We start from the raw sequence: 26,232 nt of genomic DNA, 5'->3' as shown, positions 1-26,232 counted from the left end.
GAGAAAGGGAGAGTGTCAAAGAGGTGAGCGCCAAAAGCGGAGCGAGAGAAAGCGAGCGCAGAGCGTGGCAGAGGAGGCGGGGAGATGGGAAGGGTGCTCGCTTCAAAAAGGACGGATTAACGAAGAAGGGCTTCGGATAGTTCAGCCAAAAAACAAGGAGAATAGAGAGGGAGAGAGGGAGAGAGCAGACGAGGGAGAGCCGGAGAGAGAGGGTTGGCCCCTGACCCGGGGACATTATAGGAAGGGAGATTATGGTTGTTGAAAACTCTCTAAGCACTCACCCTGGGACCCCAGCTAATACCCTGACACACACACACACACACACACACACACACACACACACACATACTGCAGCTACAAGCGAATACACACACAAACTCAACAAATACATGTACAGTTATACTTTTGATAATATTTGTATTGATATTTGAAATTTGAATAACAATCTGAATACAGAAAAAAAAGAAAAATGAAAAGTCGTTCGCAAGCGAGCAGAGATGTTTAAACACTTGACACTGAAACAGTTAACTAAAAGTAATAAACAAGGTCTGGAAAACCTGGGAAAGTCATGGAATTAGTTAAATCCTTAAAAGGTTTGAAGAAAGTCATGAAAATTAGTGTAATGATGAAATTAATTTTCTGCGAATAACCTTCCACGCAATCTAACGTAACAGCAAATGTATTTTTTTGTAGCTGCATATATTTAAATTTTCTCCCTGCGTTCATCCAAGAATTTCATCAATTATGTTTTAACAGAGTCTGAATCTGATATGTTTGAACATTAGTGTGGAAAAACAAAAATATTTCGACTTAAAATGGAGGGTCATGAATCCCAAAGTTTCCGTACCTATGCAATCACCACGCTACTACTTTTCAATTGTACTGCATGTTTGAGATGGAGCAGTGTTTGTTTTATACGTTGTGTCTGGTCATGGAGATTCTTCATGGATCCTTGAAGTCATGGGTCAAGGGTTTGAAATTTTGACCCCTGAAAATGTGTGAATAAATACGCAGTTAAAACAGTGAGCTAAATCACAAGCTAACGTAAACATTGACAGTTAAGTTGTGTAAAAAAAAATACTGTAAAATATTGTAAAAAGGTGTTAAGTAATATCAGGTTTGAAACTTGACGAGTCGTGTTTAATGAGGGGCAAAGAAAAGGTTAGAACCACAAGTGTGTATTCATCCGCAGCTGAAAATAGTCCCCCAACAAGTGCACCATTTACTCCTGTTTGCACAACCTTTGCTAAAAACTGCAGTGCCCAGCTGTTTTACCAAATGACTTTGCCTTTTTTAGAAATGAAAACACACGTTTGAGATTTTATTCTTCAACAGGAAGAAACTGTGTTTGGAAGCGAGCGCACCGAAGTGTCCAGAGACGGACTAATGCATTGTCGGTTTTGGTCATTTCGTGGGATTTGTTGACAATAGAAAAAGAAATTAGTAATTCCAGTCTTATTCTTAGTATTTACCCACATCCACAAAGTTCATAAGCTCTCTTTCACACACGCACTCATTGAGAGGGACAGCTTAACATTGTGCTCTAAACTCGGCCCAGGACAAGAGTGTTTGGAGGAGGGAGCAGTGTGTTCTCGGGGTGAAAGAAGGGGCAAGGGAGACCGCTGCCAGCACCTCCTGCTAATCTGAACAAGAGGAGGAGGAGGAGGAAGGCAGGGATGGATGGATGGAGGAGAAGAAGAAGAGGGAGGAAGATAAAGGCGAGATGGAGAGTGATGCTTCTACCAATAAAAAAAAATAGATTCAGGTACTTTTGACGCTGTATTTATTTTGCGATAAAGCTACAGCATATGTCTGCGTCATTTCTGAGCGCAGGAGGACGGGAGAACGCAGAGAGAGGCGAGGAGGCGGCTATAAAAGGAAGACGGAGTAGAGAAAAGATAGATGCCGAAAAAAGAGACGCGAGACGAGGGGAGAGTTAGAAAGGACCGAAGAAGTGCAAAGAAGAAAACGAGAAAAAAAATAGAGCGACAGGAGAGAAGCCGGTGTGGACAGATAATACGATAACGCGAAAACGCAAAGGTTAAATACAAGATTTAAACATTAAATTCAACGCACAAAAATAACACAAATATGCCTCGCACTTGATTTTCCGTCAATAAATTGAATAAAAATGGGACGAAAATAAGAGCGATGAGCAAAATAAAGATGGAGAGAAGCTTGAAAAAAGGTTAGAGGGTTGTGAGAGGAAGAGTCCTTGGAGGTTCAAGGGTCCTGCCTTGAATGTTAACACTGTTACACACACACACACATAACGGGCTGTCCCTTGTGCCCGCTCAATGAACTATGTATCTCTCACCCAACAAACACACACTTGCCAGTTCCCTGCCACTCTCGAAGAAAGAAAGAAAGAAAGAAAGAAAGAAAGAAAGAACGGAAGAAAGAAAGAAAGAAAGAAAGAAAGAAAGTTAATTATTTGGTTTTGTAATATGATCTGTCTGCGCTCACACTCTGCTGTGCACGTGTGCGTGTTTGTCTAGCTGTGTGCATGCTACGTACTCTATATGTGCGTCTGCTGCATGTGATGTGCTTATATACTCATAGTATTTCCATCTACCGTGTGTGTGTGTGTGTGTTAGGACTGTGTAACCGCAGCTATGCAGCACACAGCGGGCTGGACCGCAGTAATGGAACCTTACTATAGATGAAGCCACCAGGCCTTCACAATCCCCGCTCTGTCTGAGCTGGTTAAAGGCACAATCCACCTAAAAACAAAAGGTCCCACATGTGCTGTAGAGCAGAAGGGTTGTCTTCGGCTGGAAAACAGTTTCAGGATATAAAGGAAGACTTCAACCACGGTTCACACTCGTAACAAGTGGGCTTTGATATCGTGGAGAGTCTGTAGCCGTTTTTACACCGAGATCGTGCCACCAAGGCCTTCCAAACAACGGTGGCATCATGCCGCTCCAGTGTGTGATTTTAGACAGCATGCCGTCACCAGCAGAAGCAAAAGAGACATGATGGACATGACAACAGCACCAATCTCTAGCGTGACATGTAATATACGCATTGGCAGCCCTTTTTAATCCATAACAATGGCATAACATGGCATAAACAATCATTTCCTGCCCCTGTTATATGGCGGTCGATCTCGTCCTCTGCTCAGAGGGTAAGGAGCTCCCTCACATCACTCTTTTCTCAATTTGCGAACATCTTTGGCCGCTGTTCTTCCTCTTTGAGTTAGGCGCTAACTGCTATTAGTTGCTTTTTAAATCTCCCTGTGAAGCTTGAAGACGAGGCAATTCTGTCCCCCCATCCCGCAATTTCACCTTTTATACAGAACAGTGAGGCGGAATAACAGTGTGAAATTCCCACCTTAAAGAGGCAGCGTAAAGGGTTTGTGAGTAACAGAGCAGGTCACCATAAGAGCAGGTTTTCGGTCAGGTTTGGTCGATGTAAACATTTTGAAACCAGTTTGATATTAAGCCAAACACCTGAGCGGACCAATATACCGAATGCCACACTTGACTGAGCAGCAGCTCCCACAGTCAATGCGTGTCCAACTATCACATCAGAGCTCTCCATCCACAATGAATTTTACCTCTGTTACCTGATTCCACGCCATTACGCCTTCTGCACAGGTTACTGACATACAGTAGGCTACTTTTTTAATTTGCCATAACGTGTCTTAGTGACTGCTGGTTTGCATTCAGTCAAACTGGTTTAAGCCTGTACCAGCAAAACCGGAAATCCCAACTGTAGTTTCTGGACTCAGATCCTTTGTCAGCTGATTTCTTGTTAGTTTGTTGGAAGCTCTCACCATAAAATCAAAAGTTTCTGAAATGCTTAAACTGACACATGATCCTGAAGTTCTGAGTTGGTTAACAATGGAAATCTGAACAGAGACGACGACAGGCTGCAAAAAAAAGTCAGAAATATGTGATTCCAGGGATTTTTGGAAATGTTAAAGGGCAGTGACAGGTGTTTTTATTTTGGGTGTCCACATCATTTCCTCACACCACTGAGCTATGTTTGAAACTGCCAAGTTTTCATACTCAGTATGTTGACGAAATGCTAAAACATGCAAGTGCACGTTTGCAGCGCCAAACACTTGAAGTTAGCCAGTTGTGACGCTGCCAACAAACATGGCAGGTTTTTTATTTTTGTCTGACAAGTTTACATTATGACCCGTGAGCTTCCTGCAGCACAACGGGAAACACAGCTGCCTCCAAACGCAACTTCTGACTTTGTATTTTGGATACGGAAAGCATTTAAGTGGTTTAGCTCTTGAGAACAACGTTGCTACGTGACTAACGACCAGAACTTATGAATGATTTTGTGTTTTTTACTTTTAAATATTACAAACTTATGTTAATGTTTACATCAAAACTTGAAGCTCTCAGAAACTTTCCACCAGCAAAGTTCTGAAAACCACATTAGATGGTTGCTCAAATTGACTGTTCTGGCAAAGACAACCGCACTTGAAGGCACCACGAGTGTGCCACGAGGGACAGATGGAGATTAAAGGATGGATTCACCCTTAAAAAGAAATCATTACCATGGCTGGATCCCTAACTGCGTGTTGAATGTTGAGGGATTTGGTTTGTGAAAGTGCTACCAGAAGGAGCAGGAGGCAGCAGGACAGGTGTAGAGGAGGAAGAGGAGAAGAGGGAGGAAGACGGAGAGAGAGCTGTCATCACTGTGTGAGATGAGAGAGTGTTTGGTCTGCAGGACTGTTATTACTCTGCCCACCATCATTTACACTTCATCACTGCAAAAGACAGAGACAAGAAGACAGGCTGGCAGACAGAAGGACAACGCATTAGTGTGTGTGTGTGTGTGTGTGTGTGTGTGTGTGTGTGTACAGTGTATATGCATGTGTATGTGATGCACTGAAGCTAAAGTTTGTTCAAACTGCTGAAGACCAAATTTGCCTACTGACAACACAGAAATCTTCTGTGTGTGTGTGTGTGTGTGTGTGTGTGTGTGCGCGTGTGTGTCGCTCTTTCTGGCTCAGGCTCATTCACAAACTTAAATCACACATACACACAGTACAGTCTGAGTGTCTCTGCCATGTGTTCATTTCCTCTGGTCTGACCCAGATTCAGTCCAGCCTGTCTGCACTGCATGCGTATGTATTTGTGTGTGTGTGTGTGTGTGTGTGTGTGTGTGTGTGTGTGTGTGTGTGTGTGTGTGCGCTAGGTATCAGCACCAGACCAGGAGAAGCTGTATCCAGAATAAGTGATAGGCTTGCTTGCTGACTGAGAAAAGCATCAGTCTGTGTGTCGATATTGATTCTGACAGACACGCTCTGTGCTGTCCTCCCCACGAATATTGACCCCAGTCTCACTCCGAAGTCGACGACTTGTGGCGTCAGAAACCAACAAAAAAAAGGGCATCCTTTAATGTTGGCATGATACGCGGCCGATTGCCATTATAGTTCATCGCCGCCTGGGGGCATCAGGGGGGAAACGCGGCAAGACAAGGATGAGAGTTAAGGCAGCAAAAAGTCTGAGTAGGGTGGACTTTCACCTCAGAGAGTGGTGTTTGTGTCCGGTGAGACTCTAAAGCCAAACCCTGTTCTTTATTCCTAAACCCAACCATGTGCGTTCATTGCTGAAAGGGGAAAAAAAAAAGTCAATTTGCGGTGTTGTACCGACGTAGTGCGTTTATTTCCTGTGAAAACAGAAATGTATCTTGAAAGATGACAATGCATGTAACAGGCAGAACTTGACACAGTGTCCCAGAACGTCAACAACCAACGCACCCAGGGTACCTTGCACGTCGTATGTGGACGTGGAAAGTCCATGACCAAACGTTAATATGTGACGAGCGAAGGAATGTCCTGCCTTACTCTGCCTCTGATTGGCTTACCCTTCTTACCCTAACCAATCCCACTCCTCTTACCTAAAGCTAGCCAATCCAACCAACGAAGGCAGCGAATGCTAGCCAGTCATAGGGCGAGTAGGGCGGGTCATTCCTTCGCTGTCCTAGGATTCACAAATTTGCGTTCTAGAAGGGCAGAAAAGTTAACTTTTTTTGGACGTTTAAAGAACTTCATTACCCAGAAATCCTATAACACTGTATTTAAGCTGTTCATAATCCAAACATTTTTAATTTCACATCTAAACAGTCAGTTAATTCAAAACCACGTATGGGAACTTTGCTCTTTGGTGACCCCAAGTGGAAGCACAAGGTAACTACTTTAATTTTCAGCACGTAAAATATTTTATGCTATTTTGGTGAATAACGTTAAGTTTGCATGTTGCTGTTTAGGAACCACTTTTGTTTTCCAGTTTGAAATTTAATTTGTAGCTAGTTCTTGGCAAAGAAGTTCCAGTATTGTGTTTGAGTTAAATTTTTCAAATCCAGCAAATCTTAAGCACGTATTCTGTAAATAGCGACGTGTTTCGACCCTATTGAAGGCATTTTATTTGCTGCTTTGTGTCTGAATAATTTCAAAATTTATGGACGAGAGCAGTTTTTTAAACAAAAAAAGTGTCCATAACTTTAACTTTTGCGCAATTAATGTAACCCCCTACATTGGTTTGTCAAATAGGGACACAGGTACCCCCTAGGGTTTCTTTGGAGTACTGCAGGAGGTACATGAGAGTTTGATTAAATGTTAATGTAATCAACGTAACCTCGTACAAGGATTCATATGATATCCTACACATTAGATATTGTGGTTACGTTAAGGAAAAGAGTGTGGTTAGCCGTCTTAAGGTTTAGGCAAGTTACTGTTGTTAGGTTCACGAAAAGAATCAGGGTGACAGCATACCTTTAAATGACTCAAAGTTCACGTGGTTCCGAACACCGGTCTCCTGACGAAAAGTCCTATGTTTTGTGACCCATCCACCACCCCAGCCTGGCTTTATAGGTGGACCACTCGGGACCGATTCCTCTTTTACTCCTATCAGCGCACTGTTTACGTGATCGCAGCCTTCCAAAATACGCAAGTTATGTATGAATTACTGGCTCATGATTATGTGGGATATTTACAAAGTTTTGGTGCATTTCTTCTCAAAAGAAAACGTATAAACAGGGCATGAGAAAATCTTGATTATATCAGTCATGCATAAATCCTAAGATAATTATACTATAATAAGTTACATAAATAACGCAAACCACATTTTATATTCAGTATTCCTATTTACAATACAGTCATTAATCATTATAATATTGAATGAAAGACGAAAATCAAGAAAATCGATTTGTCATTTAAACATCAGCAATACAGCTGAAAACCCGCCGAACGACGTGAAAACGAAAGCCAAATCAGGACCAACAAAAAACATCAGTAGTCCATCAGGAAGAATGTTTAAAGGGCTTCACCTCATTATTATCGAACCTCTTTATATTTGCATAGGTCAGCGGGTACGTAGCTGAAAAAATATGTCATATTTGGTACGTTGCTGAAAATAGTGTGACAACCACACCCTTGACAAAATGACTTAAACTGACTTGTGAACATTTTGTTGAAATTTACAGCGTTTCTCTGGAAAAATAAAAATAAAAGTGCCGTCAATTTCCATCTGGTGTAGTTTATAAAAATATCCATAAAAGTCATGAAAACATGATAATGTGTGGATTCATGTTTGTGTTCATAAATAACATTATGACTGTAAACATTTAAATGAATGAGAGTGCGTGTGGTCGTCCATGCTTTGTGTTTAAACGTGTGTATGGAGAGCATACTGGTGTATCGGTGTTTATCTCGACATATGCATGAATCTGCACCATGTAGGTAGTGTTTCAGTACATGTGTGTGTGTGTGTGTGTGTGTGTCTGCGAGGTAGTAACGCTCCTGCTTGGCACCGTCCCTTCAGAAAGCTCCAGCTCCTAATGAGAGCAGACAGGTCTTTGGCAGAGTGACCGTAAAACTTTTTTTTTGGACTGCAGAACGCTTTAAAATGGATATGTCACAAAAATGTTCTTCTACTGCCGCGTGTCGAGTTAAAAATAAACTGTATGTATATGTACTCACATTCAGACAGAAAGTATGTCGGAGATCTGGAGGAGACGTTAAGAGAAAAGAGGAGCAGGAGTAAAAGAGCAAAAGAAAACGAGAGTAAAGAAAAAAGAAGGTGATGAAACTTTAACGTATTTAAAGTCCCAGTGTGTAAGATTTAGGGACATATGTTGGCTGAAATAGAATATAATGCAATAAGTGTGTCTTCTTTAGTGTATAACACCTGAAACTAAGAATTGTTGTGTATTTGTTACCTGAGAATGAGACGTTTATATCTATTTATATATAGCAGGTCCTCGTCCACGAAGTGCGCCATGTTGCTAGGCCATATTTCTACAGTAGCCCAGAACGGACAAACCAAACACTGGCTCTAGATGGGGCAATTTTCATTTTCACGTCAGCTACCATATTTAGCTCCCCCTCTGCGGCAACAGCGCTGCCAAAACACCGATTTGTAACGTTAAACTGCTGAACAATGAACAGTGAAGGAATTCTAACCAGGAGAAGTTTCAGCTGGTTGCATTTTGCCATCCTCACCTCTAGGGGCCACTAAATCCCCCGAAATCTTACACACTGCTCCTTTAAATGGATTTTTGGCCGTTCATCCAAAGAATTTATGCACATATCGCTCATTCACACATACAAACACACAATGTTTAGCTACTTTTCATTACCCTCCAGTAAAGCAGTTGTACTCAGTATTTCTTTGTGAAAACAATGTGACAATATGAAAGATGTCGCTTGTCTCCCGCCCACAACTTTACTGTTTTGGTTCACTCTTGCGGCGGCGTTTTCAGCCGCAGCAGCTTTAAAAACACACTGTACGTTACCTGCTCAACACCAAACAATAAATAGACAAAGTTAGCGCTTAGCTGGTGAACATAGTGGAGCATTTAGCAGCTGTTTTTCTCAGGAGTTGGTGGAGACCAAAATCGGAGCAAAAAGAGAGTGAAAATGGGACTTAAATTCATCAGGTGGACACAATCATGACTCCAAATGAATAATGATGGTTTGCTAACCAGTTCAACATCAACCTAAAGTTTGTGTCTGAATCTCTGTGAGTTTGGTAGAACAGCCGTTTAAGTTTCATAAAGGAGATCTTGACTCAAAAACAGTGTTTGTAAGACTTGGTTCGGCGCTGTATTTGACATGAAAGCATAACTCAAGAACTTCTTATCTCTTCATCAAATGCTAAAATAAATGACATGCACCGTGCGCAGCTGTGTTCCTCTGTTCTGACACTCTTAATCAAGACCATGTAGCAACAAAAACCCAACATCTGCCACTTCTTCTCTTAATTTCTTGAACTTAATCAAAAGCTGTGTGCGCCTCAGTTCTTGGCACATTCGGAGCTCTTTTCTGTCGCAGAGAGACGACTTGTCTCTGAGCACGTCTGACATGTCGTCTCCGCGAGCAATCAAGCAGCAGACCAGTAGCTGAGACATTAAACAGCATCTGGGCAAGAAGGTCCCATCAGATCTCCATCTCTGTCCGTCTCACTTTGCCCACAGTGCACATGAGGGTTAGGCTGCAGCCCAGCATCTCGGTCTCTCTCATACATACAGTTTAACAGTATTCATGAGGCATTTCATCGACTGCATCAACTTTGACTTTGAGATTAGGTCAAAGGACCAAAGCTTCTGCCAGGTTTCGCTCCGCTTGTAGGGACATTTGGTCCTCATAAGTATAGGCACACTCAGCCTTTCATTCCTCTATCTGACTGACATTACTCCACCCCCTCCCCTCACCATAAACTTGGCCGTGGTCCTCGGTTGCATTCCGGGAACGCGTCTCACTCGGTGTCAGATGTAACGGAGAGGAGCACCGCGAGTTCAAGCCCCGCACACGGCCAACGTGCCTCCGCTCGTCGAACCCCTGCTTTGCTTTTCTCCCCCTCTTTAAGGTTTTACATTTTATCTCCCTCTTACTTTTTTTATTCGTTCTCCTCCACACACCCCCAACCTCTGTCTGTCAGCGTGCTCCTGGGAGCCATCAGTTCACGCTGAGTAGCAGGACTGGGGTCAAACTGCAAGTCCTCAGCTGATAAAAGTCTCCTTCTCTGGCTCTGAACATTAAGGTTACACACAGGTTCAGACTCATGCATAGTTCCTCCTGCACAGAGAGGACCGTGGGGCTGATTGATCGGGAGCAAACACTTTGTACAAGATCACTACCTCAAGTTTGGAGGCATAAAGGTGGATGAGTGAAGCGTGTCACCGATACATGATCCATATCCTTCTCTGAGAGCTTCAAAAAGTCACAGCTACACGTGCATGTTTGAGGATTTCTGCAACTTTACACTCCGTCACCTTGTAAGAGGATGAATTTTTTTAGAGTGATTTCTGAAACATGCAGCATGCTGGGAACTTTGGATGCAGCCAGGATGAGTATGCAGGAGCTGCAGCGTCTGGACTCAGGAGAAGACAGGAGGGAGTGCGAGGTGTGCACAGCTCCCCTCTCCTCCCCTCCCTCCGCGCAAACTTTCCCGAGTAATCCCCACATTCTTGTCATTTTCTGCATATTAAGCATTAATGTGAGCTCATGACGTGATAGTGAGGCTTTATATTCCAGTCTCTATTTGCCCTCCGCGCAGACACACCCGCCGGCACTAATTGCCAGCAGCGTATCAGATATGATCGATAGCCTATCAGCCTGACTGCAGCTCGACCCCTCCGCGCAGGGAAAGTCGCGCCGCGGTTGGCTGACCCGACACGCTCCCGTCTGAGATAATAAAACAACAAACTGATGTGATCGCCTGATGGAGCCACAGTAGAGTGGGAGAGAGAGATTGCAGGGTTATAAACTAATCAAAAGTGAAGTGAAGGTCTTTGATGCTCGCGTGTGTGTGTCGCTGCCGGCGGCTGCGCGCGGACTGGAGTCGCTCTGTGTGCAGGAGATGAGGATGAAACAGTTTAAATGAACCTAAAGACACACATTACGCATGAAAATAGAGATTACACGCGCCGAGGTGACACTCTATGAGCTGGTTTTACAGTGCGCATCAGGAGATGTTGAGCCAAATTGATAAAAGTTCTAATATGATGAGGGAAATACGAGTATTTGCTTTGTGAGCATCACTGGCTGGAGCGCACGCAGCGCATGTGGCAAAATCTATGAAAAAGCAGCAATATCTGTGGTTAAAATGCTCCCTGCTAGTCAAAATCAGGATCACCACCATCCCGCTGCAGACTAACTCATCATTAGTAACTTGATATTGCAGACAGAGATCCGTTAAAGGAGCGCACACAGTTAAAACACACTTTTTAAAAGCGCGATGAATGAACTCAGAGCGCTAAATTAAAGAGAAAGTGTTGAAGAATCAAATAAAGAAATAGATCAGAGTGATTTCATCACACACGGATAAATTCCTACTCCGTGCCCGTGCAGACACCGGGACCCGCGCTGACCCAGACACCGTGTCTCGCTCCACCGATCCCCCCCTCCCCGCCCTGAGGGCGCGCTTACCTGCAGGAGCCAGTGGCAGGTCTCGCCGATGAAGGGGAAGCCCATGGATCCTTTGGGCATGGGCAGCTTGCAGTTTTTATCCCGCGTGGCCGTCCACCGGAGCTGCCACAGCTGCTGGGAGACGGCGAGGAGCAGGGCCATGGACACCAGGCAGGCGGCCAGTGTGGCCAGAGCCGAGACGAGGTCGAAAGTATCGAACAGCATGGTGATGGAGAGCCCGGCGGTCTCTCTGGAGCTCTGGACGCCTCTGAAAAAGCTGCTGGAAGTTTCTTTAAACTTAGTATTTGTGACAAAAACGAGCAGCTCTGGATCCCTGTGGTTGTTTTAAAGTTGGAGTTTCAAGTTTTTTTGCGTAAAAGCGCAATGCTCCTTTACGCACTCCAAAGCCGTGGCGGCTGTGACTTCAGAATGAATGAACTGTGTGGAGTGCGCTTCTTTCTGTCAGATAGATGTGATCTCTTTCTTCAAATAGTCACAAAGTGGCGTTTCTGTGCGTAAAAAGTGCAAATCAAAGTGTCGGCTGAGCGGAGGAGATGCTACAGGTGAGCAGCGCTGCCCGGCTCCCCGTATCTTCACTATCACACCTCAGCTTGTAGAGTGGAAAAATAAAACCATTAAAACGCACTTTGTTTTAATGATTTAAGCATTTCGAACAACAACCACACAAGACTGGGGACTGTCCTGATGTTTGAAATCTCATCTTTGGTCTCGTTTGTGGGTCAGTGACATAAAATGAAGGTTTTTTTTTTCTTTTAGAGTCTGAGACTTGAAGGCAAGCAAAAAATCTCAAGGTGACACGTTTATGTCAGGAGCTGGGACACCGTGGGACACGTGGAAAAAGTGAAGCCGAGCCCTGGAACTAACAAGGGCTTTACTTTTTAAAACTTCTCGAGGGATGGAAAGACTTGGTTTGGGGGGGAAAAAATGAACGAAAAGTCTTCCAGGAATCGCGTCTCTCTCAACTCCAAAAAAAATTAGAAAGAAAAAAGAAACAACAAAAGCCTCTTTACAGAAGTTGTAATCTCTCTCTGGAGCAAACACGAGGAAGATAAAGTGTAGACTTTTTAAGATCCGTGAGCGTGCAGGAATGAAAAGGTGCGCAGGAGATGCTCAGGAGCCACCGTCCTCTTTCTCCTTCTCTTACTTTCTGTCGTCCACTCTCTTCTCTGTGTACCTTTCTGTTTCTGAGAGCGCTCCTCTCTCTCCTCTCCTCTCTCTCTCTGGCTGCCTATACAAGTCACCCTCAGTGTGTGTGCGTGTGTGTGTACGTGTGTGTGTGTGTGTGTGTGCGTCAAGCCAGAGGCACCAATGAGTGTTTATATAGTGCGGAGGCAACTGGAAGGCGAATAGGCGGCCAAGGGCTCCCGTCGCCCCCCTCCAACCCCACCCCACCTCAATCCAGCGCCGGCTACAGAGCGAGAGAGACTCCCCTCCTCCTCCTCCTCCTCTCCCCCCTTCCTCCCTCCATCCCTCCCCTCTGCTCCACCTCTTTCAGCTCCTGGAGGACCCCCTCCTCCTCCCCTTTCCCCTCCCCTCCTCTCTCCTCTCAGAAGGAGGGGTGGTGTAAAGTGAGCGGCAAGCGGCGCAAGAGGAGAGGAGGCTTGGAGCGTGCTGGAGCTGGCCGAGCGCCAACCAGAGAGAAACAGAGGGAGAGGGAAGGAGAGAGAAGCGGGGCTTGGAGTTACTTTTATGACTTCTGTCTCCGTGCAGTACGTGCGCACTCCTGAACTAATCACCTGCAGACTGAAGCAGCGCCGCGCGCACGTCGGGATTAATGTCACCTAATTTTTACCAGCTAGTAGAAGCATTAGACTCAATTAGAATCAATAACAAATCCCACTGCAGTTAAAAAAAACAAAAGAGATCGCTCCAAACTTTCCAGGGATTTAAGACGCGCGCTTTTACGCACGCCCTTTGGCGCACGTTTGTAGTTTTTCTGCCGCGTCTCCCGCTCCGCATCTTCGTGTTTTGTCACGTGCTTGTTCCCGGTGCATCACGGGACGCCAATCGCGGACCTCAGACCGGAACTGGCATCATTTGTTTCCAGAATGAGTCTGTGCCAAATGGCTAAAATCAGCCTGGAGGAGCGGAAATGTTGGTTTCACTGTGTCAGAAATGATTCAGAACTCCTCAGCGGTCATTTGATTTACACATTATCACCTTATTATCTTCATGTTTGACTCTTGTGCACACTTGAGCAGCGTGTTGCTCAGAGGCACTACAACAGAGACGGAAAATCCCGCTCTTTCTTTCTGTCTCAATTTCTTTGAAAGTAAGAATTCCCTGATCGTCATCCCATCACTCAACTCTGTCTGCTTCCCCGCTGAATCAAAACTGACTTTAAACTCCGATGACCTGCGAGCTGAACCGACTGACTCAAAGCGCCCTGTAACCGGAAGGGGTCACGGGTTCGACTCCAGCTCCCCGGCCACGTGTCCCCCGTCCCTGTCCCCGTCCTCGCCTCGGCTTCTCCTTCCTAACCCCTTAGAAAACAGTGAGATCAATCAGGAGCAGGCGCTGGGGGAAGTCGGGGCTGTTCTCGGCACGCTGCTGCGCCACCTCCATTCCAAAGAAAATGACTGGCTTCAATTAGGTCCTCTCTGACTGTGATCAGGGATATAACCGGCCGTTACGTAACAGAGAGGCAGAGAGGAGACCCTGACCCCAGCTGTGGCACACACACACCTGCAAAAGGTCATTCAGACAATAAGGAGTGTGAATGAAGCAAAAGCGTTCGGCAATTTGCTTCACAACATCTGCTCTTCTTCTTCTCTCATTATTGAGTCTCAGCTGCTGCTGTTTCCCCTCTTGTCTTTTTTTAATTAACTTTTGTGCCTCTTGTTGTCTCATTCTCATCCCCTCAATCCCTCCATCTCCCTTTGCCTTTCCTCTTCATCCCTCCTCACACCCCTTTCCTTAGTCATTCCCTCATTCAGCGCAGAATAAGGAACAAGCCAGTCTTTGATTTCACTGAAGAACTCCAGGTCTCTCTGTGTCTTTCCCTTTCCTCCTCGTCCACCCAGCATCTCACACTCGATCTCTGACAGCGGCTCAATGCTGCCGCCTAGCGGAGCAGAAACACATGGCAGCCGGCCAGAAAGAGGAGAGGAAAGAGGGGGAATGACAGGAAAGAGCAGAAGACGACAGCGTTGTTTTGATTTTCTTTTGTTTTTCTTTTTTTAAGTTTACAGTGTTTTAGATCTGTGCACACACAGCTCTCTGGTGAATACACACACAGACGCACTGATACCTCATGAATGATCTGCTGACATGAGAGGAAGGGTAAACACATCTGAGGGGATGCGATGACTTAATCAGCTCTCTAGATTCCTATGAATGCTCATTTGCGACTCACTAATGCTTCGGGAATTCGTCAGAACCTTTGTGGGGATTTTTATGTGAGAAAACAGCAGGTTTACATCACTTATTATCCTCGAGCATGATTTCCCTCAATATCTGAAGGTGACTCAGCACTCTGTCGGCCGCATCTGCTTGATGAAAGATTCTTGATCTCATTTCCATGAGCCTTCAGGAGTGAAGAAATGAGAATGTGAACAGGGTTAAAAGGTCAGAACCAGCATCAGCTCTGATGTCTTCAGTGATCAGTTCAGAGGGTTCAAATGAGATTGAAGACTTGTTTTGTGAATCTGAACCACGTGGAATAGATGGAAAAACTACCATACTATCGGCTTAACACTCTCACCACAAGATCCATTTAATAGCTGTTCCAGAGCTTTTGATCGTATTAGTTGATCTTCAGCTGATGGAGATTCTGGGACTGTAGGTGTTCAGATTTCCTGAACACTTAAACCTTCCTATTGTGTTTTGGTTAAATTGGACCCATTTCAAGTTAAAATCTTTTATAAATCATCCAACTAAATAAACACAACGAAACCATCATTAATCATTTTATTTGTGTTGAAAAATTCTTCAAAAAAATAGAACAGGTTACGTCTGTGGTGTTTCGGGTCAGATCTGACCGGTGATTCTGTTGATACAGTCTTACTCAAACTCGCCTTAAAGCTTTACTTCGGGTTGAGTCTGGTTCACAAAACTACCCAGAATGCTTTATTGCTGCATGTGGGTCAGAGCGTACCCTATCTTTGATGATTTGGGTTGACGTGATTTTCAGCAGCGAGCTAAATGTGGCCTTTGGACCACAAAATGAAAAAACGTCAATGTAGATTTTGTGGTTATGAATAGATAACATGTTAGCTGGGAGGTGAGACACTATAGTGGGTAAAAAAAAAGTTAATTTAAGTGTTGTGTTGAATTCAATAATGTTTTTTTTACCAGTGGTCTAATTGGATTAGGGATGCACCCATTTTGAAATTCCGGGCCGATACTGATACCAGTTTGTTTTTTTGTTTTTATTTATTCTTCTTTTGTCCCAGGAAAACACGGACATCCATACTTTCAAAAAAATAAATGAACAGTTTTAAAGCCATACAGTTGTGTACAGAAGTGTATTGCATTCACTTGACAAATAAAAAAAGCCCTGTTTTTCCAAGTATTTTTTTCTGTTTTTCTGAGTAATTTTTTCTGTTTTTCTGAGTAATTTTTTCTGTTTTTTTGAGTCATTTTTTCTGTTTTTCTGAGTCATTTTTTCTGTTTTTCCAAGTCATTTTTTCTGTTTTTCCAAGTCATTTTTTTTCCTGAACGAGGAGACGAGATACTTCAAAATCTCGTGAGAAGCTCCCACCTGGCACCTGCAAGTGACCCCTGCATCCATGGTGACTCCTGCTCATGGATGTATTTTGCATCCGTGCTCCTGCTCCTAGACAATTCAAACTATGGGGTCAATAAGGGTAAGGCACGTAATTAGTTACACACAGGGTATCATAATCTAGCTCAGAGAAAAGATCATGTATACTCTAAGAAACAAATACAACACCTTACTGAAGATTTGCCAGCCCTACTTGACATATATAGATACTTTACCAACACTTCTATCAGATTTGTTATAAAAAGGATACCAGATTGATACACCGTTGGTCTTCTGATTAAGCCAGGGTTATTTATATTGCATTTTACTTTATGTTCATGCATTTTCCATAACCGCTTCATCCTCTTGAGGGTCGCGGGGGGGCTGATGGAGCCTATCCCAGCTGACATTGGGCGAGAGGCAGGGTACACCCTGGACAGGTCACCAGACTATCACAGGGCTGACACATAGAGACAGACAACCATTCACACTCACATTCACACCTACGGACAATTTAGAGTCACCAATTAACCTGCATGTCTTTGGACTGTGGGAGGAAGCTGGAGTACCCGGAGAAAACCCACGCTGACACGAGAACATGCAAACTCCGCACAGAGGGGCTCCCCCACCCTGGGTTCAAATCCCCAGGAACCCTCTTGCTGTGAGGCAAGGACCGTTTATTGAGTTACTGAGTTATTACAGACACCACTAACGGCTAACAGCTAACGGTTAGCCCAGCTAATCTACGATAACCATGTTATTAATTACAAAACGTGCACACAGAAATAGTAATGTTTGTTCAATCATTGTGTTTATAGACTTTACAAACATCAGATTAGTCTAAACGGTGATATAGTGACGTGAAAAATGTGAGAAATCTAAACTCTGCTGGTTTTCTACCCGGAAGTATTTGTAAACAACAAAGCGATTCCCTCTATAGGCCTGTTGATTTCAGTGATTTAAGCAGATAATAGTTTACAGCATTTCAGTGTCTTGTTTAGTTATTAATAAGCAGTAAGTCTAAATAAAGTTATAACAAGCAGACAAAACAAAAACAGAGAAAATGTCAAATGGAACTAAACAAAAATGCAAAAAAAAAAAAAAAAACCTGCAAAAAACATAAAAAATAACAGTTATACGTGCTAATAATAAGAATGCATTCAAAAACACTGAACATGAATCAAAGCTGCACATAATTTATGTATATACATGAAGCATGTTTAACCTCAGCACACACGCCAGTGCCCCATGGATTACTGTAAAGAAAAGACTGTATGTAATGTATGTAAATCCTCCAGCAAAACAGCCTTAAGGTACAATCCTCCACATTCATACACAGATGAGCCTGTTTTTCAAAACAAGACGCACAGATTATGCAAAAGGTTAAACGCTGAAAGGGAACGTATAGGAGCTGTTCAGCGTGGGAATTATACACTCTGCATGTATGTGTGTATTCATACAGTTTAAGGTCTCAGCATGAGGAGCTCAAGTATGTCGTGATGCTGTATCTATTTGCTGCTGTTTGCCACCCAACATCCCAGTGGTTTCACTTGGGTTTCACAATGAACGCATGAAACTTGGCCTCACATTCAACCTTTGACCAGTATTTAGTAGTTCAGCCCACAGAGGTTGAGATAGAGCTAAATCAGAGCTACATGAAAGTTGACTTGAGGTGGTGGGAGTGTCAGTACCATGGATAGTGTCAAAGCACTGCAGATAAACCCAACCAAACATTTATCTCTTGTCTCAGTGGTGGAATGAAACGAAGTACATTCACTCAAGTACTATAGTCATGAAGTACTTGTACTTTACTTGAGTATTTCTCACCAAAACTGGACAATAGAAGATTCATTCCACTGGCTTCCAGTTCGTTTTAGGATAGATTTTAAACTTCTGTTGTTTGCTTTTAATGCCATTAACGGCCAGGCTCATCTCTACTTGTCAGAGATTTTAACTATCTGCGATGGTGGCAGGGCCCTGCGCTCGTCTGGTCAGCTTCTGTTAGAAGTCCCAAGGTCGAGATACAAACAATGGGGTGACCGTTCTTTCGCTGTTGCTGCTCCAAGATTGTGGAACAAGCTCCCCCCTGACATTCGCACCACTACTGATCTCGGCCTTTTTAAATCTAAGCTGAAGACCTACCTTTATAGAATGGCTTTTAATTCCGACTAGAGCTATCCTTTTTATGTTTATTCTGTTTATTCTATTTTATCTGTGTTTTTATTGTTTCATTGTTTTTTTGGGGTTTTTTTGTTTGGTACTTCATGTACTTTCATTGTTACTTGACATTGTCGCTAAGCACTTTGGGTACCTTTGGGTTTTGTAAAGGGCTATAGAAATACATGTTGATTGACTGATTGATTGAAAATGAGCTCCACTATAATCAGATGCAACATTTTTAATATAAAGTTTATTTATAAAACATAAAAAAGGGTCAGATTTAATAAGTATTCACTTCCTTCTACTCCTTTTTGCGCATACATTTTTGTTGTTTACTGAATATGTCTAGCCTGGAAATCCAGACCCAGATCTAGAAAGATTTAGGGTCTGGCCATGAGTAATGAAAATGGCCCAACTCGAGGGGCGGCACCAGGCATGCATTTGAAAATATCACTGCACGCAATTGGATAACACTACGACCAATCAGAACAATACACGGGGTGACGTATCCAGAGCTTAGCTACCAGCGGAGCTAACTGGTAGATTAGACTCTTGCCATATCCGGTTGGCAAAACAGCAAAAACGTCCTTCTTGCAAGGGAAAGATTTGAGCGCCGTCTTCTGTTCCTCTTTTAGAGAAAAAACCAAGTCTAACTCGTTCATTGTAGCGGCCAAAGCCGTTTCAAACAACTGGTGTTTATCCGTAGCCATCTTGCAGTGTTTACTGACTGATTCCGGACTTTATCGTCGCAGCGCTGTCGTCATCTGTTTAGCTCGCCTCTGGCCCGCCTATATTAGATACACCGATGGGATTGGTGCAGCTCGGCTCCAACGGCATGGGTAATGAGCATCATTACTGACTGCCAGAGTGACTCACTGAGCAAATTCAAATTGTGCTCTCACAAGAACTCTGGATTTCCAGGGTAGAATAATGTCTGCTACGTAATTTAATTTTGTTTTCTTACCTATAATTTCAATTTTTTATTTATTTCACATATTTGAAATAAATTTAAAAAACATATTAATGCAGGACTTCAATTTGTAAAGTAGTAGAGTGTTTTTTTAAAGATATGTTTTAGGGATTTTTTGGTCTTTAATTGACAGGACAGTTGTTAGCGTGAAAGGGGGAAAGAGATGGGGGACGACATGCAGCAAAGGGCCGTAGGGTGGAATGGGCGTAGTACTGCTACTTTTACTTTAGTAAAATATTGGAATACTTCTTCCACCACTGTCTTGTCTTGCTATAACTGACAACCTCGGTTTCTGCAAACTACTTATATATTATATTTGTACATCATTATGTAACAGAAACATTAAAACTTTATGTTTCAGCAGCTCTTTAGTTAATGTATGGTTATTAGGCACAAAACCACTTGGTTATGGTTTGGAAAAGATTGTGTTTGGACTTAAAAAACACGGTTTTGATGGCACAATCGCGGCTGGGAAACAAACACTTTTCATTCACTATCACAGTTCAACAACGGGTTGCTAAAAGACATGTTTGTTGGCTAAAAATCTGCTTAAAAAACAGCAGTGACTCACTCGTCTCGAACAGTTGTCTGCAGCTTGGCAGACATCTCGCCTAGGTGTCCCACTGTTCACTATCCTGATGACAAAGTCAGCTCACATATTACGCCCCTTTAGAAATGTTAATAATTTGTATGAAATGTACAAATTAACATTCTGTAAAACTTTGATTAATAGCCCAGGCTAATATTTGCTCAAATCACTGAACCCAGCAGGCTTATATTTGGGACTTAGTTTGCGAGGACAAGGAGGGCGCGCAATTCTTTGTCTCCCCAGTTGCTCATCTTTACAGTGTCTGTCAGGTTTGCCTTTCCACCTTTCTACTAGCTGCTCGCTAATTCCTGCTATCAGCTGTTTCCTGTTAGTCCACCGCCAGTGGGTCCCACGTGTGGCGTCATCAACAGCTCCTCCCACAAGTCATCAACAGCCCCTCCCGTGGCGGAAGAGCGCCTCATTCTTTTTAAACCAAAAAGGGTTCTGCCAATATGTCTACCCTACGAGGCGGAAGATTGGGCACCTCGGATCAACTCGCCAATCCGGCTCTGTGTGTCTAAACGCTCGCAGCTTGCAGGCAACACGGCCCAACATTCGCTGAAAATCTGGCAGTGTGAAAGGAGCTATAGACTGCTTATTAATAACTAAACAAGACACTGTTTGCTCACTATTTGCTTAAATCACTGAACTCAACCGGCCTGCATTTGTGACAGGCCTTTAATTCCTTGCACACAAAACTGTTGCTCAGCAAAGATGGGGAATACAATCAAATTATTTGAACCAGTATGAATATTATTTGTATAAACATAAGACTTTGAATAACATATCAATTATGTGTCATATTATGCCACTCTTGTCGTGGCACTCGAGGATTACGGCGCCCGGCATACCGACCCAACACCACTTTAACCTGTTAAAACAATGATCCTAACTTGGATTAATTTTTATGAAAAAGCACTTTTGATTCAATTGATTATTGGACCCTTACAGACTAAAGGAATATCACTGACGTACCATAGATTCGAGTAATGGACACACATTCTGACTTAAGTCTAGAGGTAGAGAGTCACTACTTATTATTCCATCATGCCGGTAAATCTGAATGAGTTACGGTCTTCTCTGGTGCTCATGGTTTCAATAAAATGAAAAGAACCAAGCTGAAGATGTGTACCATCTCCATACTGACAAAACATTCGTATTTGTATGTGCGATCTAAACAGCTGACTAATGTTAGCTGCAGTGGGTAGTCAACAATCCGGTTTTATACATCCAAAGAACTTCTATAAAAATGAACTGCTTGGCAACCAGACCAGGCCTCTAATTGAGACAGGCCTTTATTTGACTGAATGTTTGTTACAGTTAGGATCATTATATACATTATATCACTAATACCCAAGCAGGAATGTTTTACTGTGATTATGGGCATGACAGTGATGTTATGGACACTGTTGGCAGCTTTAAAGGAACCGTGATCACAGAGAAAACTGCCCCCAAAACGTAAATAACTTTCCACTGTTGTAGCTGCTCAAGGTGGCGTTGAGTCGCTGGCATTGCTTCACATACAGATGTTAAAGAATTCGAGTTTCCAGAAGTGAATCTCAGAGTCTGTAGTGGAAAAAAACAAACGAGGAGCTGATGATGCAGATAAAAGCAGCTGTGATTCAATCTTCTGTTCTGATTGAACAGATTGTGACGAAATGATGACTGTTTTTCAGCGGTCAGTTGAGGCTCAAACCAGCTCTTAATCACGTCGCCTCTGAGCGTTCATAAACACAACCAAACTGCTGCCACCCCCAAAAAAAATCCTCCTCCTGCAGCTTTAGGTGACCTCATCCGTTCTGTTACAAGGTCACAACCTCTTGTGTAATGTGTCAGACTTCCAGTGTACCCATTCCAGGTCAGGGACGGGAAGATTTGGCGGTGCTTAGCCCATTAACGCCGTCATGTGTGTAAGTTAGATAATTACCATGGGGCTGCGGCTCGAGGTGTGTGTGTTTCTTTGTAAAAGCAGAGACGCCTTATCTTTACATTCCACAGCTATGTCCATTTAAGCTTTTAACACTTTACATCAACACACACACACACACACACACGCTTACCTCAGTTAGCCCGAGTGGAGACGGTGTGGGTGTGTGACAGTCAGTCAGCGAGGGAAAGAAAAGAGTGTGTCAGTGTGTGTTAGAGAGAGAGTGTGTGTGCATGATGATGGTGCGTGTGAGTTTTGCTAGTGAATGTATTTTCAATTTCCTCTGACCCTGGAACGACCTTTCACAGCCGAGGTGTTTAGCTTAGGCTTTAGGGGGCTTAGTGGGACACAGGAAGTGAACGCGAGCACACACACACACACACGCATGCATGTGCATGACAAGGGAAAAAAAAAGAGATGGAGGTAAGACAGAAAAAGAGAAAGCGAGAGTGTCGTAAAAAATTAAAAGATTATTTTAATTTAAAGGTCCAGTGTGGGTAGATGGATATATTGGCAAATTCAATATAATAAATATATTTTCCTCAGTGTATAATCACCTGAAGAAAAAAAAAAGAATCATTGTGTTTTTGTTACCTCAGAATGAGCTGTCTTTATCTACGTAGGGAGCTGAGGTCTGTACATAAGCCAGTTCAACTTACCCAGGATATCTTAACCCTGACCCTAACCTAACTCTGCGTCAGAAAAACACTGACTTTTTAAACGTGAAACTGCTTTATTCAGTGTTTTCTTCGGTTGAAATCACTGGGTCTGTTTGTTTTGGTGAGGCGGAGACCTCTGCGGAGAATTCAGCTCCTGGTAAAAAACCTCCTGAATGTCTTGATGAGAAAATAGGTGAGCACACGTTACCAGGTGATGGACTAGCGGCCTGTCTCCAACATGCCAAACATCGTCAGAGAAACACTGATTTGTAACATGAAATTATTAGCAGTTAGCATGCCAGGCCAGTAGGTGGCGATACGCCATATGTCAAACATCATAGAAGAACGTTATGCACATGCACAGTGATTTGTTTTCCTCTTGGCACTAGTGATAAAAACTATAGCTATGTTTCCATTCAAAAGTGATTTGAATCATTGGGAAATGTGCATTAAAAGAAATATGAATCCTGTGTGTTTCCATTAAATGTACGGACTTTGGTGAAAACTACGAACTCGCGCAAGATTCCGCAGAACCAGAAAAACAGAACAAGTCTCGCATTCTTGCTCTTCTACGTTTTCTGGCGGTTGGCAACCAGCTTGTAAATGCATTACCGCCTTCCCGACCTGGAGTGTGGATATCACCATGGAGAGAGGTGCGCTACGTCAGACTTAATTCGAACATAACTGTTTCCACCCCCCGTTTTGCAAATCAACATTTTTTCGAATCAACCAAAACCCGGCTAAAGCGAGTGTATTTTAGTTTGTGCGAATCAGGGGATTTTAATTTGAATTTTGGTGTTTCCATCATAATTGCATAGATGCGATACTTCTAGATGCGCATCTAAACAGGCTGATGGAAATATGGCTACTGATAAACTACATTTTAATGTTATGTAGCATAGCTAGCTGCTATGCACTTACTAATATCGGGCACAGCAGACGTCTTTGTGCGCCGATGTAGCGGTGATGTTGATGCAGCAGTGCTAAGTTCATTTGTAAGCTTGTAAGTAGTCCCAAAAGTGCTAACAAAACGTAAACAACCCGGCATATATCCTCCATTGCTGTTGTAGTTCCTGGGCGCCTAATGGGCATGTGCGAACTGGGTTGCAACGTCATCATTTTCCAAAATCTCCGTATATCCTGTTTACACATCTCCATAGGAACGGATATTTTTCAGAACGGATATTTTTAATAACATTAACTTTGGAAGCCGTTTTTGAAAATCTCAACACAAACAAAGGCAGAATGTGCCGCCACGTGACGAGCTAGACCACAGCACAGGAAATCACAGGCAGCAGAACAGGGTCACTCACAACGTAGAGCTGACTGGCAGTCCCTCTACTCAACCATGGAGAACAGGCGAACAGAAACCAGGGACATGAAAGCAGAGCTCTTGGTCGCGGACAGACGGCTGAGTGGTTTACCAGGGAGCAAGCGAAGCAGGAGAGTCAGAGGCAGGTGGTGGCCTGGCGGGGTCAGTGGAAATTTACTGGGTTAACTCAGACAGTGGCATGTATGGCAGGTCGGAAGTGCACACTGTGACATGCACAAGATAATTGTGACTTTTGGGTCTCTGTAGCTCACATGGCAAATCACAGGACTCTTAGAAAATCCTGAGCAATTTTCCTCTTTTTTTTATGTTTGTGTATGACACAGGACTCTCTTATGCAAAAGTATATCAATGAACCATCCAAAAAAGTTGCACAATAGATCTATTTTAGGAGTAACATGTAATTGTGGGTTTTAAAACACAAAACACAGCACAGACAAACACATTTTACCTAAAGATGAAATTCAAGAGAACAATAAAAACAATAAATAGCATGAAACACAGTCAAGATGTGAGGCATAAAAACTTGACTCAATATAAAAGGGGCGGGGCGAGCCAGAGAGTCAACAACAAGACAGGTTTTACAGTTATAATGACCTCATTAGTGGCTCCCTGGTGACCCCGCCGTCTGGGTTATATTAGAGCACGCGCTGTCATATGAGGTCAACGAGGTATGACATCATCACACGCTGCCTACTGACTCACAGGAATCACAGACTTACAGTAACACACTGATTTACAGGCAGCACAGGCAGACTTCTGAGGGTTCACAACAAGTCAGATAACAGCCAGAGACTCCTTTATACGAGGACATTTGCACCGTCAGCCTTTTCTTTGCTGTTTTTTGGGGATTTGTGGGTGTTCCACAGTAAAACCAGGAGGGGGGGGATTATGGGAAGTTGCAGCCAGTGCAATCGGTCAGTGCCGGAGGGTTGCTATTATCTGCTGATGGAGCACAAGCGATTTACGAATTAGGACAAATTTAGCCAAGTTTTGGCACGCAGTAGTGGTAGTTTGGTGGGTGCATCGCCAAAATATGTTGGATAGCTTTTTAACCTCTTCAACCCTGACAGACTAGGGGTGAGAGAAGAGTTCGGATCCTTCACTTTAGTAAATGTTTCTGAATATGTTTAGCAAAATGCACTGAAAGCACAAGTGCTCAGTGAAATGGGATGATTGTTACTGGTGCATTAACATGTAAGCAGCACCTTAATACTGAATCCAGTATTTTCTTCACTTTGTTTATTGTGTTTTGCATTAACATACAACTTTTTAAAAAGTATTTATATTCCCTTGATACAACGACATTATAAAAACAGACAATTAAGGTCCCGATCACACAGAAAGTGTTTTGCAGGGTGTATAATGTGAGGCGCACTGCACTGCCTTTTTATTGTTGCCGTGCAACCACCTTATCACCCTCGGACCCTAACCTTTTTGTGTAATCAATCTACCTTTTTTTTTTCTTATTGTTTGTTTTTCAAATTTCACAGTAATTAGTAGCTTGTTCCTGACATGTTGAGGCAGAGGGCACTTGCTGTAGCTCTGGTTGAGATTGAGAGGCTGTCAGCAGATAAACAGAGATCTGTGTGGGTACATGAGACCCTAAAAAAGAGGGTGGGTCATGGGGAGTACCACCAGTTGGTCCAGGAGCTTCTCCTCCATGATGGACGTTTCCAGGCATATTTTAGGATGACTCAGGGGCAGTTTGACAACCTGCTGTCTATCACTGGGCCGTATAGCTCTGGGTATCCAGCAACTGCTACCACCAGTTTCTCCTCCATTGTTCACCAGCTGTGAAGTTGTTGTCGTTAGGGATATCACGATTGCTTGATTTCACTATTAACCGCAATTTTAAACGCCACGGTTAATTATTCGTGAAGATTCCTCAACACCGTCACTCTCCAAAGATTATGCCGGGACGCAGAACCATATACAGTAGGCAGATCAGCGCAACTCTCATGGAACGAAAACAAAGTTACACAAGCGGTACAGGTGAACAGGCGTCTCCGAGTGATGAAGTATGGATTATTTATGTTTCAAAGGGCAGCTATAAATCAAAAGCTAGCTAGATGTTTGTTTGTTTTTTCCTGTTTAAAAATTCTCTTCTCAGGTCCAAAAGAAATGTTCAGAAACATTTTTAGTTTACAGAAAGTCTGTAGCATACATGTAGCATTTGAAACCTTTTTTCCCAAAAGGGAAATCCTGCTGTGGATGTTTAACACAGAGGTGATTTTTGTTTATTTCCAATGGGATTATTGTCATTAAATCTTGTACTTTTTGGTTACTTTTCTTTGTTGCTATATTATTTTTGTTATGTTGGCATGGAAATAAATGAAACTTAAAGGACAACTTCAGTATTTTTCAACCTGGGCCCTATTTCCCCATGTGTATGTGTGCGTATGATTCATAGGTACAACTCGTTCTAAAATTGGTTCAGTATTGAGGGAGGCGGATGCAGCCGGCAGCCGCGAAACAAGCTAAAACGGTAACGGGG

General features: G+C 43.2%; 1 protein-coding gene across 1 annotated transcript in view; it reads right to left on the bottom strand.

Moving 5' to 3' along the window:
* Window positions 1-12,682, bottom strand: part of LOC126404585 (cytochrome P450 26B1) — a 40,646-nt gene extending 27,964 nt beyond the window's left edge. Inside the window, exon 1 of the mRNA XM_050067934.1 lies at window positions 11,396-12,682. Coding sequence (XP_049923891.1) covers window positions 11,396-11,599 — 204 coding nt within the window. The 5' untranslated portion in view covers window positions 11,600-12,682. The remainder of the gene's footprint in view (window positions 1-11,395) is intronic.
* Between the last annotated feature and the right edge of the window lie 13,550 nt (window positions 12,683-26,232).

The sequence above is a fragment of the Epinephelus moara genome, chromosome 17 (assembly GCF_006386435.1).
Source record: "Epinephelus moara isolate mb chromosome 17, YSFRI_EMoa_1.0, whole genome shotgun sequence".
Taxonomy (NCBI): domain Eukaryota; kingdom Metazoa; phylum Chordata; class Actinopteri; order Perciformes; family Serranidae; genus Epinephelus; species Epinephelus moara.
Note: the sequence above shows the minus strand (reverse complement) of the source record. Positions and strands in the feature narration are given on the sequence as shown.